The sequence below is a fragment of the Cervus canadensis genome, chromosome 2 (genome assembly GCF_019320065.1).
Source record: "Cervus canadensis isolate Bull #8, Minnesota chromosome 2, ASM1932006v1, whole genome shotgun sequence".
NCBI classification, from domain to species: domain Eukaryota; kingdom Metazoa; phylum Chordata; class Mammalia; order Artiodactyla; family Cervidae; genus Cervus; species Cervus canadensis.
In genome coordinates, this window is record NC_057387.1 from 44,007,466 (window position 1) to 44,027,856 (window position 20,391).

Here is a 20,391-nt window from a genome sequence, read left to right on the forward strand (position 1 = left end):
TCTGGACTGTAGCCCGCCAGGCTCTTCTGTCTATGGGATTCTCCAAGCAAGAATACTAGAGTGGATTGCCGTTCTCTCCTTCAGGGAATCTTCCTATTTAAGCCACAAATGAATGACTTCCTGAATGTTAAGTCCAAGCCCATTTGTTCACCAACAGAATAAGGCCAACAGTGAATACCTTATAGTTACCATGCCTCAGGACAAGACCTATTCTAGTGCCTAGGGTTTTTGTCTAGGTTCCTTCTTAAAACATTATTTGAAACAACAAGGATCTACTGCATTAGCAACTATCTTATAATAACCTATAATGAAAAACATCTGAAAAAAATACACACACTGTGCATGCATGTTCAGTTGTGTGTCCAACTCTTTGCAACCCCATGGACCATGCCAGGCTCTGTTGTCCACCGAATTTTCCAAGCAATAATACTGGAGTAGATTGCCTTTTCCTACTTGAGGGGATCTTGACGGCCCAGGGATAAAACTAATGTTTCCTATGACTTCTGGATTGGAAGGAGGATTCTTTACCATTGCACCACCTGGGAAGGGCATGCATGCACACACACACACACGAAAGAATCATTTTGCTCTACACATGAAGCTAACACAACGTTATAAATCAGCTGTACTTTTAGTGAAAAAAATATTTGAACACATTAAAAGCTAGGCTAGAAGCTGATTATGCAATAGTAAACAGGATATAGTTCCTTCCTTTCAAAATTTACACTTTACTGGAATGTACTGACAAGAATATAGACAATAAAAATATAGATAGAATATTAAGAGTACCAATTGGGAAAGTTATGTACTGTGACGATGGTGTGAATAAGATCAGATTAAGACCTGATGGTGCTGGAGAGGTCAGAAAGGATTCCTAAATAGACTGAAGTCTAAGCTAAGTCCTAAAGAACGGGCAGGAGCAGTGAGTCTAACACATGAGTCAGTTTTGTTGAATAAGCAGAAGGTGCCACTTCCAGATGCAGGGGTTCAGAATTAACCTCCCCAAAGTGTGTTACTTTTGCATGAAGGTTTTTTTGAGCTAAAAGAAGTCAAGATCCTGCAGCTTCAAGAGAAACCATTGCTCTCTCTTAACTATAAAGAATAATTTAAATTGGGAATCTTTCCCAGAGTTACTTACCTAAAGTGACCCCATCTATACAACAAGGCAAGGATCTACTTACCAAATGTTTGCTCTTCTTATTGACCTATGATGACCATTCAGGTTCTTGGAAGCCCCGTATCCCCACTCCTTTCCTTAACTCTGAATGGCATGTATATTTCATTTAACTTTTCTGTCTCTGAACGTCTCATGCATGTGGCAGCTCTGACGCTCTCACATATGTGAAATTCCTGTACATATGAAGTGAATTTCATTTTCTCCTGTTAGTCTATCTCATGTCAGTTTAATTCTTAGACTAGTCTGAAAAATCTGGAAGCATGGAGGAAAGTTTTTTCCTCCTTAACACGGACCAATAAATGATAAGACAGTCATTTAAAACTTGCGGCCTTTCGTTTGTGGAACTACCCAGTGCTAGGGCATGTGACTTGATGAACTGAACTCTTGTCCTGAATATATTTGCTCCTTGGTCAAATTCTCTTGTGCTGAGCACAGCCTGTGACCTAGATTGGCCTTATAAAGTGACGAAAAATGCAGAGGAAAGGAGGAGCTCAAAGCTTAAAATTATGGCTCTTGAAAATTGAAATATGAGAGAAAATCAACCTGATTTGAATGAAACATTTCTAGAATTGTCCTCTCAGACCATGACAGCCTGAGAGTCCCTACCTGGATGAGCTGCACAGAAGCTACCTGCAGAGATACATTCCACACATTTAAGCATTTGCCAAGAAAGAAATTGGGCTCACTAGGCATGAGCTTCCTGGAGTGACTCTACATGTCATTTTACCCGTTAAGATTGTGTAACATGGTTTCACAATAGCAAATCAAAGTAAGGCTGGTGACGTTCCTACAATTACAATAGAAGTGAAATAGCTTAATTAGTAAAACATTAACTGGCAGGATTCCTATAAGTAAAAAAGTACATATTTAAGGCGGCTTATTGTAACATTTATACCGTTTATTTTATAATATACTAATTCGAATGTAAAAGTGAATGTAAATTGCCAGAAATTAACATGCAATGTGTAGAAAAGTCCTTTTATCCTCTGCAACTGTAGCATTTGGCAGATTCAGGAATAAATAATCTTTTGTGGCAAGGGTATGCCTTATCAAACATATGCAGATCAGCACTAATTAATGCTAATTAAGGTTTCCTGTCTATCTAGTTGGAAAAACGTCCAAATGTTATGAAATCCAGTTAGTATGCCTATTACGCTAATTGTTTTATATGGGGTGGTTCTTAATTAAAATATGTAAATTGACCTTAATTGCTATATACTAATGGGGGTTCATGTTATCTCACTAAAAGTGACAAGATGGTGAGGAGGGGTACTTAAATGACTAATTCTGATAAATCCTTAACTAAATGACCTTTACTCAAAATTAATTTTAATTGGAAGTTGGCTAAAGAAACATTTTTCTTCTTTGTTTCATTTTAGTTTTTAGTAATGTAAGGATGTTCCTCTTCTTTGTTAATACAGCTTTAGAAGCAGTTATGGATTGTTAATTACACTTAACAAACAAGTTAATTTGACTGTTTACTGTTTATAGTTATCAGGAAGTTATTGATAGCCTCATTCCAGTTTCGGGAAAAATTAGTACTTATTGAGAATGTAAATTTATAGTTAGAATAATATAGGTAAGTCAACCTAGTTTGTTAGAATGTGTTTTAAAGTTTGATGAGTCAGTGGTGCTAATATATACTCTAGCTGATTTATATTGAAATTACTTCTTAGAAAAAAAATTTTTCTTTGCAAACATTAACTCTTATTTGAGTTAAAATCTCACTGATGATACTTAGATTAAATAGACTGAAATAATATTTTGACATTTTACTTGATGTGTTTTTATTTATTATTTAATTGCAAATAAATTAAAATGTATAAGCCACAAACCAGTGGAAATGAATTTATGTCTTTTTTCCACTGGCCTAACCTTACAATTATAGGAAGTAATTTAAATAAAGCTAACAAATATTATATTTTTACTTTTTCATTAAGTAGTTTATGTTCAGCTGTAATTTAAAATATATTAAAAATGTGAGACAGAACTTGGTAGAATGCTGTCATATGGAAATGAGCATAGAATGAAGATAACAGTTTTTCTTTGTAGAAAGGAAACTCAATATCTTTACTCTTTCAACAGGATATAGTGACAAATGTTTCACCCAGAATCATCCGGGGGACCACCTCTGGCCCCATGTATGGCCCTGGACAAAGCTCTTTCCTGAATATTGAGCTCATCAGTGAAAAAACGGCTGCATATTGGTGTCAAAGTGTCACTGAACTAAAAGCCGACTTTCCAGACAATGTAAGTGTGATTTAACGCCTAAAACAAAAGAATTGGCATAAGTTGGCGAATGTTTATTTAAACATCCAATTCATAGGCTTATAAATATTAATGTGTATAATATATTTTATTAAAGAATCTGCCAGTTGCTTTGCTGATGCATAGAAAGATAAAAAAGAAAGAAATGCTAAAGAACTCATAAAAATCCACACAATGTAAGTCTTTGTTATAAATGGGTGCCATGTAGATGGAAGAAGTATCTATATAAGCAGGAGGAAGAGAAATGAAATACTCATTTTATTGAGTTGGTTTTCACTGTATGTGGCTAGTATTTATGAAGGTGATGACCTTAGGAAGAAATTGCAGACTGTAAATCATTTTAAATATAAAGCTGAAGCAGATGCAGAATTTCTTATGTAGTTTATATTTTTCAGTGGGAAATAACTTACCAAATGTTTTAACACCTTTATTCTGAATGAGCAAACTAGCTTTTATAAAACCTTTTTTCCTTCTAAAGTATTATGTACAAATATTACAGTAAAATCAGGCTTACAGATAGTATTTCGTTTCTTTGTGGATTTTTATAGATTGCCTGTGTTTTTTTTTTTAGTCCACAGTATTTTTCTCTTCAATATTGGTTAGGATTGTCCTTAATGTAATTCATTCATTCTCCTCCTTGTCCCCTAGCCCCTTTCACTGTGAACACACATGCACCCACACACACACATTTCTTTCTCTTTCTCTTCTCTCTCAATGAGCTGGTGGTGAATTGATGTTGAGGTTTGGGGCAATGTTTACATTGTAGAAAAGATTTTTCTGTGATGATCTTTTAGAGATAAATGAGAACACTTCAAATATTCTAATAATAATAATAAGTAATGTAAAATCCAATGAAATATGTGGATGTTTGCCCACAAACTGATAAATCAGAAAATTTTACAAAGGGACTTCAGCTATCACACAATTGCCTAGCTCATCAGGTTTATTTTTCTGTTTTAGAAAGCTCTAATTGTTTCCAAATTCTCTCTTGTCTTAAAATATAATCACATAGGATACAATTTATCTTCCTCAGTTCAACCCTTCAGATGTGAAAGAAACTATATAAAGGCCATCTGAAATCAATAGCTTCTGCTTATTAAGAATTTTTCACTTTTGGAGCTTGATGTTGCAATTATCAGTTTGAGCATTATACATCAACTCTAGTAACAATTTTGTTGGACTATTTGTATTTTAAAGAATCCACATGTTTTGGGAAACTTTTCTCATAATGCCAAGGACAAAAGTGGTCAACCATAAAAATAATTATTAATATATTTTTAAACATAGTCTACAGTTTTATGAAATAAAATAATAATGGTAATAAGTAAGTGTGTGTGCATGCTTAGTTGGTTCAGTCGTGTTTGACTCTTTGTAACCCTGTGACCCTATGTAAGAATGAGCACTTATATAATATTCACTCTGTACTAGATATGGTTATAAATGCTTTATATATTTTAATACTCATTTAATTTTCTTAATAGCTTTATAAGATAGGTAGTAGTATTTCCCCCATTTCACAGATGAGGAAACAGATGAGGCACGTGGCAGTAGGTAGCATACTTAAGGCTCACAGCTGTTATATGGTGATGCCAAAATTTGAACTTAAAATTTGATTTTAGCATCCATGCCCTTTCTAGTAATAGTGTTCAGTAGTATGCCTGCTTATATTTCAATATCATTCCAGGTCCTCTTAAAAGCTCAGTATTACTTATTTAATGCAAAATAAGAATAGTAGGAAATATTCCTTCAATAGTATTTAGATGAGCCAATGTATTTGAAAAAAAAAAAAAAAAAAAACCCTTTTTCTGGAAAATAACTCCTATTAATAACTTGTCTTAAAGCTCCCCTGATACTTTCTACCCTCTCTTGAGCAAGAATAAGATGTTATAATAATGACCTCTAAGAAATGACAGTAAGTAGACAAGAAAAGTTAAGACAAAACCCTTGCTTTGTGATTCTACAGTAAAATAGAAAGACTTGAACACATTTAAATGTTCGTTTCAATTTCCCTGGAAACAATTTTCTTCTCCTATAATGCTTCTTCTTCTGAGAAAACAATACATGCTTTTCTTGTTTCTAATTCTTTCACCATTTAGATTTCACTCATTATTATTTTTCTGTATTCTTAGAACTAATTTCTAACATTTTTACTCCCCATATCAAAGTTAACATTTTAAATACAATTAAAATGGCATTCCCATTTGAACCCATAGAAATAATGTGTGTGCACCTAGATATTGCCATGCTGAGAGTAGAATATCCCCCACTGTTTTAGAATTACTCTGATGCCAAACCCAATGAGCTGAATGAAAGAAGGTGACCCTTCATTTTCCAAGTTTAATTATCACTCTCACTGGAGTTTTCCCACATCATTCTCAAGTGTGTGGCTGCCACCTTTAATGACAGGGATTGGATAATTCAACCCATTGTGGCAGCTTCTAATCAAGGGCTAACTTTTTTGAAAAAGAAATTGTGTTGGGTGGCTTACAGGTCAGCTAACACCCATAACCAGTATCTCTATTTCCAGAGACAGTAGGCACCAGTTGACCATGGACTAGAGACAGCTGGAAGAACATCCTGAATATAAAGATGAAATATCTTGTAAGGGGGCTTGTTTCTTAACTGTCACAGAATTACACCAAAGCCTACACTTATATGGGCTTCCTTGATGGCATAGTGGTAAAGAATCCACCTGTCAATGCAGGAAACACAAGAGACATGGGTTTGATCCCTGGGTCAGAAAGATCCCCTGTAGTAGGAAATGGCAACCCACTCCAGTATTCTCTCCTGGAAAATTCTATGGACAGGGGAGCCTGATGGGCTATAGTCCATGAGATCACAAAGAGTCAGACACGACTGAGCAAATGAACACCCACACCCACATACACTGCCCCCCCCCCACCCAGCGCATACACACACACTTATACTAGATTTCTTCTTGGCTTTCAAGGTTTCCTTTTATTTATCTGTGAGTTAAATTTGGCACACTGATAATTGTATCAATCAATCTATTACTAAGAGGTTTTTTTTTTTCCCCTAAGCTGAGATTCTTGAAATGCTTATTATGAAATGTATAATTAAGGCTTACAGAAATCAATTTTAAGTGAATCCTTTCATTCTCACTACAACAACCTTAGAAATCATATATTTTAGGGCTGCAAAAAATTTTACCAACAAATACCTGGTGCATTTTGTCTGAAGGCACTGAATTAGGAAGCAAAGACTGATATTTTCTATCATTTGTGGCAGTTAGAGAGAGAGTTAGGCAAAAGGTAAGGATTTATCAGTGAATCAGCTGGTGAAGGTAGAAAAGGGAATGATGGCTTTGTTAGAGAAATTAATAAAGGAAGAACAGTGGTATGCAATATACTTCTATTATAAGATATGTCATTTCTACTGAAGCCCTTTCTCAGTTTATTACTGAAAGAGCAGCCGTGCACACATGTTCACAATGACTCTAAAGAAGTTGCTCTTCATCAGCATTCTGAAGATGCATTCCTGATTAGGAGCCTTTAAATACAGAGTTCTTAACTTTGTGTGGGTGCCATGACCTCTGTAGGCACCCTGGTGAAACCTGAAAGCCTGTTTCAGAATAGTTTTTGAGTGCATAAAACAAAATTCGCAAGGTAATAGAATATTACCATTAAATTAAAATGAAATTCTTGAATTATTTTTAAAAATATTAGTAATATATATTACTCTTTAGTAAGAAACTAAAAATACAATCTAATGGCGAATCTAATACTTACTGCAGTCTTGATGTAAGGTGACTTCAAGTGACACTTTGTGCTCTCTGTAGCAACTCTACAACTTGACATGATTTTATATGGTTTCCTTTGGTGCAAAGTCACAGGTATTGATAGTGTTACACTGGTTTATTGCTTCATGATAGAGGAAATGATACATTTGAATGCATGTCTAGGGAAAATAAAGATCTAAATTTTTTTCCATAGAAGTTCATGAATTTACTATTTTCTATCAAGAGTTCTAAGGACTTCAGATTAAGAATTTATGTCTTGCATTTCCTAATTCTAGTTGCCTATTAGGATCTCCAGGAGACAGTGTTCATTGCAGCACTGTTTACAACAACTAGGACATGGAAGCAACCTTAGTGTCCATCTACAGATGAATGGATAAAGACAATATAGTGCATATATACAGTGGAATATTACTCAGCCCTAAAGAAGAATGAATTTGAGTCAGTTGTAGTGAGGTGGATGAATCTAGAGCCTGTTATGCAGGGTGAAGTCAGTCAGAAAGAGAAAAACAAATATTGCATATTAATGCATACTTATGGAAACTAGAAAATTAGCAGTGATGAACTTAATTGCAGGGAAGAAATGGAAATGGAAATGCAGAGAATGGACTTGTGGACATAGTGGGGAAAGGAGAGGGAAGGATAAACTTAGAAAGTAGCACTCAAATATATACACTGTGCTGTGCTGTGCTTAGTCGCTCAGTCACGTCCAGCCAACTCTTTGTGGCCCCTTGGACTCTAGCCAGCTAGGCTCCTCTGTCCACGGGGATTCTCCAGGCAAGAATTCTGGAGTGAGTTGCCATGCCTTTCTCCAGGAGATCTTCCCAACCCAGGAATCAAACCCAGGTCTCCCACATTCCAGGCAGATTCTTTACCATCTGAGCCACTAAGGAAGCCCATATATATGTACTATCAAGTGTAAAATAGATAGCTGGTGGAAAGCTGCTCTGTCATATTGGGTTGGGGGCATAGGCGGGAGTAGGAGTGTATACACACACACACACACACACACACACACACACATACACATATAATTATGGCTGATTTGTGGTGGTGTACAGCAGAAATCAACACAATATTGTAAAGCAGAAATCAACACAATATTGTAAAGCAATTATCCTCCAATTAAAAAAAAAGTTAAAAGGCACAGTATGTTCTAGGAAATTTATAACCAGAACGTGAATCTGAGATATGTCTTAGTTAAGCTGATATACTTGTAAGGAAAGATAGAAGAATTCTTTAGGCATCCAGGCAATAAGATACTATCAAAGGGGAAAGACAGTGATAAAAATCCTCAATATTAAAAATACTCCAGATATTAAATTAAAAAAAAGAAATAAAAGTTCAGCACCAAGTCTTAGCTTGACTGAAATGATGTGACCGAGATCAGGCATCCTACTCAGTTACCACTTTCACTGTTGGTGAACTTGACTTCACCCAGAAATTAAGTCGAGCCTCATAGGAAAAAGAAAGTCACTGAATAAATATTTAGCATTACAGACTTAACAGTAAAGCCCCACCACACTGCCTTGTTTCAGACCACTTGTTAGCAAGTTGTTAGAAGGGACGCTTGCTGCCCCCCTAGACAATGTTCAGCCTCAACTCAGAAAGATTCTATAGGTTTCAAACAGAAGACCCTCTGGCCTGGTGTTTGCAGAGAGAGTTTTGGAGAGTCTCCCACCACTGAGCCATAGAAATCAGCCTGTCCCTACATCCAGAGCCCCTTCCAAGTGTCTGGGAAGAATGAAGGGTTTAAGCTCTACCCCCTCTGTTGATAGATCATGTCAGGTGTTTATTGGGTGTGCAGTTCCCCTTGCCTCCCTCACTTTCAAGCTCTCTGCCTCCCCTTCTCAGACCCCAGGTCAAGCGAACCCTCCCTATTTCCTCTGGGATTTGGCCAGGTCCTCTGGTGTGGTCAAAAGTTTTTCAATCCTCATGACACTGTTCACGGTGGTCTGTCGACATTTGTGCTGTTTATCAATGTCTGCCTCCCAACAAAGGAGGACTACTAACTCAGGTGTTTTTCTGGCTCCTAGCACATACCTGATCTGTTGGACTTCTAGGAAATTATATCTATATATTAATAAAATGGTCACATCATTTTATCATCTTAAGTCATAAGTTCAGTCTTTAAGACTAGCCTTAGCATTAATATACAATATTGTTTCTCTCTCTCAGACTTACTTTACTCTTTATGACCCTCTCTAGGACCAAAGACTCAAGGTTTCAACACCATGTCAAAGTTTGTGTCTTTTTCGGATGGATTTTGTATAACATTAACTTGTTAATTTTAAAAATATTTCTGTGCTTTGCAGATGATTCATGTTGAAAAGTACCTAAGTCTGTATGAAGGAGGTGATATAAAAATGATTCAGCATTTGTTTTTTTTAAAAAAGAATCTCTGAGAGAGTTAGGCCCTATACTAGTTGAATCATTTCAGTAATTCTGGCATGGATAAGGTGAATATATATCTATGTGTATGTATATGTAAGCATGTGTATAGATATGTATTTATGTGTGTTTATATCTTTATAAAGTTCATCAATTGATTTTACTACATATATAATCAATATCACTCATGAACTTTGTATATATCATTAAATATTTATAAACTCCTAAATCAGAACTATTTACTGGGAGCTGTTTATTTGTTCCAGGAACTGTACTAAGGGTTTTATGTATCTGTGAAACAAAGATTTTCCCCATTTTACAGATGAGGAAACTGACATTAGAGATATTGCTTTAACTGTCCAGATCACAGAGTTAGTAAGTTAATGCATTGAAACTGGAAATCATCCCATTATACCATGAAGCAGGTTCCATTTGACTATAAGGAACCTGAGGAATTAAGAAACATACGTGTTACAATCCTCCCTTGCTGATATGGTCCAAATAGATTGCGCTTTCTCAACTGCAGACTCTCAAAAAAATTTAAAACCCCAGATCTTTTCACTTGACAAAGAAAGTTCTGTCATTAGTTCCAGTGAAGAACATTTTATGGCTTAGCTCTTTTGGCTTTGCAGAGATGGAGGTGTATCTATAGAAAACAATACCAGCAACTTGGTGTGGACTGGTTTGTTACCCAGCCTCCTTTTAAATCCTGTATTTGGAAATAGGAAGTTGAGAGTCAGATCTATTTATCTTCCAAACAGGAGGACGCTCTCTGTTTATTCAGCAGACATTTCATCACCCCATCATTCCTGTACAGTCTTCTTACGGGTGTCCCGGAGGCTGACTCAGCAGAAGTGGGCTTTCTTTTCTTTGGCATATGTGTAACTAAGTCTAACTAATTAGAAATAGGGGGGTGTGTTACTCATGCAATCTGGTCAGAGAAATAAAATTTAGTAACAAATAAAACTACAGTAAATGTATTATCAGCCAGCAGTGATCAGTACACGATCATTACTTTTGCTTTCCTACCTCAGAGCTTATAAAGTACAAACAGCACCCTAGCTCTTCTCTCCTCGTATCCCAAGAAAAGGGTTTCACGAACAGAGATGTAAGAATCTCATATTTTTAGTGATTCTTCTGAATTTGAATTACTTATACTTTATGTACAATGTAAGATCTTCTGATTTCTTCCTCAATGTTTTATTCATTGTACTTCTTTCCCTTAATATCATTCATTTGCTCTAACCAGAATTATTTGAGCTTATTAAGTTCACATTTCTGTAAACTTCTACATGTTCCCATGCTGGTTTATTTTAGATAAAACTGGTTTTTTTTGTTTTTTTTTTTTAAGAAAAGTGCTGGATCAGGCATTGAAGGGAAGCCTAGTAAATCCTCTAGGAAGCCCTTCCTTTTTCACACCATCACTTAAGTAGTGATTTTGTAACATTGTGAATTCCAGAAGACATATATTTTCTAACCTCCTTTTTTTGCTAAAATCTCAAACAATTATCTAGTGACATTATTATTTTTTAAAAGATCTATTTAGTTTATATAAATAAGAATAAATCATATTTAAATATATCATAGTCTAAAAAATGAATCATAAAATGGAAATTTAAAATATTAAAGTGGATGGGGCAAAACAGTCCATGTCCAGTTATTTTAACAAGTATGTGTTTTCACTTTTCTAGAGTATATGGAGTCCAGGGATGAAAGGCATAGAGTTTAGAATCAGAATGGATTTAAATCCCAGCAGCTCCTCTGACTTGTTGTTTTATTGATACTTAGCCTCATTCTCATCAGTATGATGATAATACCATCTCTCAGAGTTTGTTGTAAAAATTAAATGAGATATTATTCATGTCAATGTATGACAAAACCCACTGCAATGTTGTGAAGTAATTAGCCTCCAACTAATAAAAATAAATGAAAAAAAAAATAGGTAATGGGCTTGACATATTGCAAGTATTTGTGACTTTATACTGCAGAGAAGGTGTCCTTAGTCACTCAGTTGTGTCTTTTTGAGACACCATGGACTATAGCTGGCCAGGCTCTTTTGTCCCTGGGATTCTCCCAGCAAGTATATTGGAGTGGGTTGCCATTTCCTTCTCCAAGGGATCTTCCCAACCCAGGGATCAAACCCATATCTCTCACATCTCCTGCATTGGCATACAGATTCTTTACCACTGAGCCACCTGGGAAACACTTCATAGAATAACTTTATGCATTTAGCTTTTATTTCTACTAAAAATAATAATTTGTTTTCATGAAATATTCTGAGGGGTAGATTTAGCAAATAGAAGGAAACATCATTTTTATAGCTTTTGAATCGTATTGCCCAATTGATTTTCAAAACATTTATAAACAGTTCATATAAAAGATGCTATTTCAGAAATAATTATCAATTAAAAATTAAATACTAAATTAATAAATATACTTTTAGTGATTATTCTGAAGTTGAGTTAATTATATGTTATGTAGAATGTAAGGTCTTCTGATTCTTTCCTCAATGTTTCATTCATTGTATTTCTTTGCCTTAATATCATTCATTCATTTGACTTAGCTTCTGATTAAAATAAAACTAGAATAATGACAGTTATTTTCTTGGTTTCAGCATAGAAGTGAAGAAAAATTAAACTATAATTCCACAAAACAAGAGCAGCCAAAATTAATAAGAAAACATAATATAGCTCATAGTTACATGATTTGTTTCTGGCTCCATGTAGCCAAGCATTTTCTTAAGACATTCCTAGTTCCTTAAAAGAAAACATTAGCAGCATCCTACATGGAGTAATGGGACTGGATTTACTTTCTCAATTGAAATAGCAGCATCCAAAAACTTATATATGAAACAAAAATTTTTAAGAGGTAGAACATCAGTCAGTAAGGACAGTGGTCATTGAGAGATGGAAAGCAACGGAAATGAACTCTGCCATTGCCCAAGAAAACTTCCAGGCTACAGGGAAGGCAGCAAAAACCAGTCAGAAATCAGAAAAGTAGAACTGAGAATCCAGAGAGAACAAGGATGACTAGCATTCACGAGATAAAGCATCAGAAAGTAGAGAGTTGCATACAGAAAGGCCTTTGGAGATTTGCAAAAGATCCCTTGAGTATTTAACAGATCAGCTTATGCCTGTTAGTAAATTAGACTACAGAAAGAACTTTCAGAATGGATTTGAGGGACTATTATTCAATTTTCACATATATCTGGAAATTTTATGACTCTTCCTGACAGCCACAGTGAAAAACCTTATGAATCACAATTAGCCATAGGCCAAACACTTGTTTGGGTATGCCCAACAAACCTTAAAAGCCAGACCTGAAAGGATAAAAATATGTCTAAGTAATGTAACTGCTAAGAACGTGAAGTAGAAGGACATGTGCTCATTTTCTCCTGTGAGAACTCCAAAATTGCGATTCGCTGCTGAACAACTATCAATGGGAGAATGTTGGATCCCACCAAAAGAAGATACCCTGTGTCCAAGGGCAAAGGAGAAGCCCCAACATGACAGTAGGAGGGGCGAAAAAATCTCATTTAGAATCAAACTCCGTACCCGCCAGATACACTCAGAGGGCTCAAACAAAGCCTTGTGTGCACCAGGACCCAGAGACCCCACAGAGACTGAGCCAGACCTGCCTTTGAGTGTTTGAGCATCTCCTGTGGATGCAGTGGCCTGCCGTGGGGACAGGGGCTCTAGCTGCAGCAGATCTGGGAGACAAGGTGTGTGGCATAAGCCTTCTTGGAGGAGGTCGCCTTAAGACCTACCATGGGGCCACCAGACAACCCACAAACTGGAGAATAATTATACCAAAGAAGTTCTCACACTGTTACGCAAGTTCTAGGACTCACAACAGATTTCCCAAACCTGGGGATCTGACAAAGAGACTGCGAACCCCCAGGGAATTTGATCTGGAGGCCAGTGGGATTTGATTACAGAACTTTCACAGGACTGGGAAACAGACTGTTGGAGAGCACAAACAAAGCCTTGTGCACACCAAGACCCAGAACAAAGGAGCAGTGACCCCACAAGAAGACTGAGCCAGGCTTGCCAGTGAGTGTCCAGGAGTCTCTGGAAGAAGTGTGAGTCAACAGTGGCCTGCCATGGGGTCAGCGGTACTGAATGCAACAGTGCTGACATAAGTCCTTTTGAAGAGAGAGAACAAAGGGAGGGAACACAGCCCATCAAAAAAATTGGATTAAATATTTGCTGAACGTGGAGCCACCCATCAGAACAAGACCTAGATTCCTCCACAGCCAGTCCTTCCCATCAGGAAGTTTCCACAAACCTCTTATCCTTATCCATCAGAGGACAGACAATTTGAAAACCATAATCACATAAAACCAACCAAACTGATTACATGGATCATAACCTTGTCTAACTCAATGAAACCATGAGCTATGCCATGTAGGGCCACCCAGGACGAATGGGTCATGGTGGAGAGTTCTGACAAAACTTGGTCTGCTGGAGAAGGGACTGGCATACCACTTCAGTATTCTTGCCTTGAGAACCCCATGAACAGTATGAAAAGGCAAAAAGATATGACACTAAAGATGAACTCCCCAGGTCAATAGGTGCCCAATATGCTACTGGAGAACAGTGGAGAAATAATTCCATAAAGAATGAAGAGATGGAGATGAAGCAAAAACAACGCCCAGTTGTGGATGTGACTGGGTCATGGAAGTCCAGTGCTGTAAGAACAATATTACATAGGAACCTGGAATGTTAGGCCCATGAATCAAACTAATTTTGAAGTGTTTAAACAGGAGATGGAAAGAGTGAACATTAACATTTTAGGAATCTGTGAACCAAAATGGACCGGAATGGGAGAATTTAATTCAGATGACTATTATATCTACTACTACTACTTCTAAGCATCCCTTAGAAGAAATGGAGTAGCCTTCATAGTCAACAAGAGTCCTAAATGCAGTACTTGTGTACAGTCTCAAAAATGACAGAATGAACTCAGATCGTTTCCAAGGCAAACCGTTCAATATCACAGTGATCCAAGTCTATGCCCTAAACACCAGTGCTGAAGAGGCTGAATTTGAGTGGTTCTATGAACCCCTACAAGACCTTCAGGAACCAACACACAAAAAAGATATCCTTTTCATCATAGGGGACAGGAATGCAAATGTAGGAAGTCAAGAGATACCTGGAGTAACAGGCAAGTTTAGCCTTGGAGTACAAAATGAAGCAGGGCAAAGAGTAACAGAGTTTTGCCAAGAGAACGCACTGGTCATAGCAAACACCTTGTTCAAGAAACACAAGAGAGAATTCTCTTGGACATTACCAGATGTTGACATTATCAGATGGTCAATACCAAAATCAGACTGATTATATTCTTTGCAGCCAAAGATGGAGAAGCTCTTTACAGCAGGCAAAAACAAGACCAGGAACTGACTGTGGCTCGGATCATGAACTCCTTAATGCAAAATAAGATTAAACTGAAGAAAGTAGTGAAACCACTAGACCCTCAGGTATGACCTAAATCAAATCCCTTATGATTATACAGTGGAAGTAACAAATAGATTCAAAAGATTAGGTCTGATAGAGTGCCTAAAGAACTATGGAGAGAGGTTCATGACATTATACAGGAGGTGGTGATCAAAACAATCCCCAAGAAAAAGAAATGAAAAAAAGGCAAAATGGTTGTCTGAGGAGGCCTTACAAATAGCTGTGAAAAGAAGAGAAGCGAAACAAAAAGGAAAGATATACCCATCTGAATACAGAGTTCCAAAGAATAGCAAGGAAAGATGAGAATGCCTTCCTAAGTGATTAGTACAAAGAAATAGAGGAAAACAATAGAATGAAAATGACTAGAGACATCTTCAACAAAATGAGAGATCCCAAGGGAATATTTCATGCAAGGATGGGCATAACAAAGGACGGAAATGGTATGGACCTAACAGAAGCAGAAGATATTAAGAAGAGGTGACAAGAATGCACGGAAGAACTATACAAAAAAAGATCTTAATTACCCAGATGTCCACAATGGTGTGATCACTCACCTAGAGCCAGACATTCTGGAATGCGAAGTCAAGTAGGCCTTAGTAAGCATCACTACGAACAAAGCTAGTGGAGGTGATGGTATTCCAGCTGAGCTATTTCAAGCCCTAAAAGATGATGCTGTGAAAATGCTGCACTCAATATGCCAGCAAATTTGGAAAACTCAGTAGTGGCCATAGACTGGAAAAGGTCAGTTTTCATTCCAATCCCAAACAAAGGCCATGTAAAAGATTGTTAAAACTATGGCACAATTGTACTCATCTCACACACTAGCAGGTAATGCTCAAAATTCATCAAGCTAGGCTTCAACAGTATGTGAACTGAGAACTTCCAGATGTACAAGCTGGATTTAGAAAAGGCAGAAGAACCAGAGATCAAATTGCCAACATCCATTGAATCATAGAAAAACCAAGAGAATTCCAGAAAAATATCTACTTCTGCTTTATTGACTACACCTTTTGAATGTGCCTACTGACTATTGCCTTTGACTGTGTGGATCACAACAAACTGTGGAAAATTCTTCGAGAGATGGGAATACCAGTATGATTATGACATCTGGTCCCATTGCTTCATGGCAAATAGGTGGGGAAACAATGGAGATAGCGGCAGACTTTATTATCTTGGGCTCCAAAATCACTGCAGATGGTAACTGCAGCCATGGAATGAAAAGATTCTTGCTCCTTGGAAGAAAAGTTCTGACAAACCTAGACAGCATATTAAACATCAGAGACATTTCTTTGCCAATGAAGATCCATCTAGTCAAAGCTGTGGTTTTTCCAGTAGTCATGTATGGATGTGAGAGTCAGTCCACAAAGAAAGGTGAACGCTAAAGATTGGTGCTTTTGAAATGTGGTGTTGGAGAAGACTCTTGAGAGTCCCTTGGACTGCAAGGAGATCCAACCAGTCCATCCTAAAGGAAATCAGTCCTCAATATTTCTTGGTAGGACTGATGCTGAAGCTGAAGCTTCAGTACTTTGGCCACCTAATGCAAAGAGCTGACTCATTAGCAAAGACCCTGAGGCTTGGAAAGTTTGAAGGTAGGAGGAGAAGGGGACGACAGAGGATGATATGGTTGGATGGCATAATCGACTTGATGGACAGAGTTTGATCAAGTTCCGGGAGTTGGTGATGGACATGGAAGCCTGGGGTGCTGCAGTCCAGGGGTTGCAAAGAGTTGGACATGAATGAGCAACTGTACTGAACTGAGTATAACTGCAACTGAGAAAGATAGCTCAAGAATATTTATAGGAATACAAACTATCTAATATCAAACAATATAAAATTCAATTTTTGACATCTAATTAAAAAATTACCTAACCTGTAAAGAAACCAGAACATAAACACAAAATTTAAAAAAATCAGTTAAAACTGTGTTATGTTAATATTAGCAGACAAATACATTAAAGCTGTTTTTACAACTATATTCCCTACTTTCAAAAATCCAAGTTAAACTATGGAAGATAGATAAAAGACCTATATCAAAATTACAGGTCTGCAAACTACATTTCAAAGGGTAAAGAACACAATAAACTTTATTAGCAGCATGTTAGGTACTGCAGAAGAAACAGTTAGTAACTTGAAGATGCAGCAATGAAAACTATCTTAAATGAAGCACACAGAGAGAGAGAAGAAATTAAACATACACCTTGTGAGCTGGGGACAACTTATATATACAAATTTCAGGAATTCCTGAAATTTGAAGAAATAATGGACCAAATTTTCTCAATTTTTCTTAAAACAAAAAGACTTCCCCACACCACAGCCAATACAAAAACAAACAGAAATAATAAACAAGAAGCTTGATGAACTCCAAGTGTAAGAAACATGAAGAAAATTACAGCAAGGTAGTACATCATAATCAGATTAATTAAACCAGTGATAAAGAAAAAAAAAAACTTCAAAGCAGCTAGGGACAGAAAGCATGTTCCATACAGAGAACCATAACATAAGAAAAACATAATATTCTGCTGTAATTTATCACCAGAAGCAATGCAAACTAACATCATCTTTAAAGTGCTGAAAGTTTAAAAAAACAAGCAAACAAAAGCTGTTAACATAGATTTCAAAATTCAGTAACATGTCTTTCAAAGTGCAGGTGAAGTAAGTTCTTTTCAAACATAAAAAGAGTGAAAGAATTCATCACCAGGAAATCTGCACTCCAGGAAATGTTAAAAAATGTTTTTTGTTAAGGAAAATGATGCCAGGTTGAAGTCTTGATCTACACAAAAGAGTAAAGAGCACTAGGATTTGTAACTACATGGATAATATTTTTTTAATCATTTAACTTACTTTAGAAGAGAATTTTGTTGTTTAAACAAAAACATAATATAGCATATAGTATATATAGTAGTATATAGTATATAACATATATATAGTATATAACGTAAATGAAAGTAAAATGCATGACAACAATAATGCAAAAGTTGTGAGGAAGAAATGGAGGTATACTACTATCATATGTAAAGTTTTATATCCCTTGAAGACAGACAATGATAACTTAAAGATATATACACTAAGCTCTAAAAATAATTGAAACTGTGTGACTGAGTTACAGGTAAATCATAAACAATAAAGCATGAAATAGAGTCAAATTACTCAAACCAAAAGAAAGTAGAGTTAAACCTAACCGTATCCATCTAGTCCGAACTATGGTTTTTCCATTAGTCATGTATGGAAGTGAGAGTTGGACCATAAAGAAAGCTGAGCCAAAGAACTGATACTTTTGAACCATGGTGATGGAGAAGACTCTTGAGATTCCCTTGGACTGCAGGGAGATCAAACCAGTCCATCCTAAAGGAAATCAGTCCTGAATATTCATTGGTAGGACTGAAACTGAAGCTGAAGCTCCAATACTTTGGCCACCTGATGCAAAGAGCTGACTCATTAGAAAAGACCATGATGCTGGGAAAGATTGAAGGTAGGAGGAGAAGGGGACGACAGAGAATGAGATGGTTGGATGGCATCACTGACTCAATGGACATGAGTTTGAGCACCTTCCAGGAGTTGGTGATGGAGAGAGAAGCCTGGCGCGCTGCAGTCCATCGAGTCGCCAAGAGTCAGACACGACTGAGCAACTGAGCTGAACTGAACTGAACTGACATCAATAATTACATTAAATGTAAATGGTCTAAACATCTGAATTAAAAGGGAGAGATGTCCATATTTGATAAAAAGTGGGATTCAACTGTATGCTGCCAACAAGGAAAAAAAATGATTTTAAATATGAGGATACAAAGAGAATACTTAAGTAATGGAAGGAGATTTATCATACTAATTCTATTCAAATAAAATCTTGTAATATTAATAGAAGATAAAGTAGTTACAAAAGCAAAGAATATTACCAGGGACAAAAACAATCATTTTATAATGATTAAAAAATCAACTCATCTAGAGTTGATAGCAATCCTAATGGTTTCACTCACTTAATAGCAGAGCTTCAGGATACCTGAATACAAAAAAATGAGACAACTGCAAAGAACAGTGGAAAGAAATTATAAATGGAGATTTTCATACCTGCTTGTCAGTAATTAATTAAACAATAGAATGAGGCTATTGAGGATTTGAAAAATGACTTATCTAGTTGACATTTGTAGGACTAGCCATCCAAAGAAGGCAGAATACACAGTCATTTCAAATACATGCATAACATTTACTAAAATAGGCCATATTCTGGGTCATAAAAGATGTCTCAGTAATTTAAAAAAACTTAAGTCAACCAAGATATATACTCTGCTCAAAGTAGAATTAAATTTGTATCCAAAAGTGGGAAAGTATTTGAAAAATCGTCAAATATTTAGAAAGTAAATAATATACCTCAAAAACACTTAGATGAAAGAGGAAATCATAAGGAAAATTAAAAAGTATTTTTAACTGAATGAAATTTAAAACATAAAATATCAAAATTTGTGGTATATCATAAAAACATTACTTGAGGTAAAGTCTATAGCATCAAATTCATGTATCGGAAATTAAGAAAGGCCTCAAATAAATGACCACAACTTCCACTTTCAAAAACTGTGGCAAGAGAACATTAAGCCCAAAATAAATAACATAATGGACATAATCACAATCAGAGAAAGAAACTGATGAAATAAAAAACAAAAATATAATAGAAAATATCAAGAAAGATAAAGCTGATTTGTTAAGAAGACATAAAATTGATAAACTTTAACCAGACTGACCTGGGGAAAAAAGAGAGAATAAACATAAAACAATATAAGGAATGAGAGAGGTACCACACTGCAGGCTTTACAGATATTAAAAGGAAAATTCCAGGATATTATGAACAATTTTATAGAAATAGACCTGTCAACATAGGTGAACTGGACAAAATCCTTTAAAGACGCAAGCTTTCAAAATGAAGTCAGGAAGCAATGGATAGATAACATTAAGGAAGTTGAATTTCTGTCAAAATATTTGCATGATTAAAACTACTGGCCCAGATGGCTTCATGATTGAATTCTACCAACCATTTAAGAAAGAATAATGCTAATTCTACACATACTTTTTCAGAAAAGAAAGGCAGAAGAAGTACTTCCTAACTAAGTTTCTAATGCCAACACTTTGATATCATAACTAGACAAAGGCAGAACAAGAAAACTATGGACCAGTGTCCCTCATCAGCACAGATGCAAAAATTCTAAACAAATTTACAAATATTAGCCAATAATATATGAAGAATATAATAGATTGTGAGCAAATGAGGTTTATTCCAGGAATTCTAGTAAGTTTAACATTTGAAAATAATGCTGTTCACAAAAATTGCAAACTAAATAATAACACCCAAAACA

At 36.1% G+C, this 20,391-nt stretch overlaps 1 protein-coding gene across 2 annotated transcripts in view; it reads left to right on the top strand.

The window, feature by feature from the left end:
- Positions 1-20,391, top strand: part of DPYD (dihydropyrimidine dehydrogenase) — an 882,445-nt gene that overhangs the window by 504,196 nt on the left and 357,858 nt on the right. For both annotated transcript variants that reach the window (XM_043460573.1, XM_043460572.1), the window contains exon 14: positions 3,263-3,427. In XM_043460573.1, the coding sequence (XP_043316508.1) occupies positions 3,263-3,427 (165 nt within the window). The remainder of the gene's footprint in view (positions 1-3,262; positions 3,428-20,391) is intronic.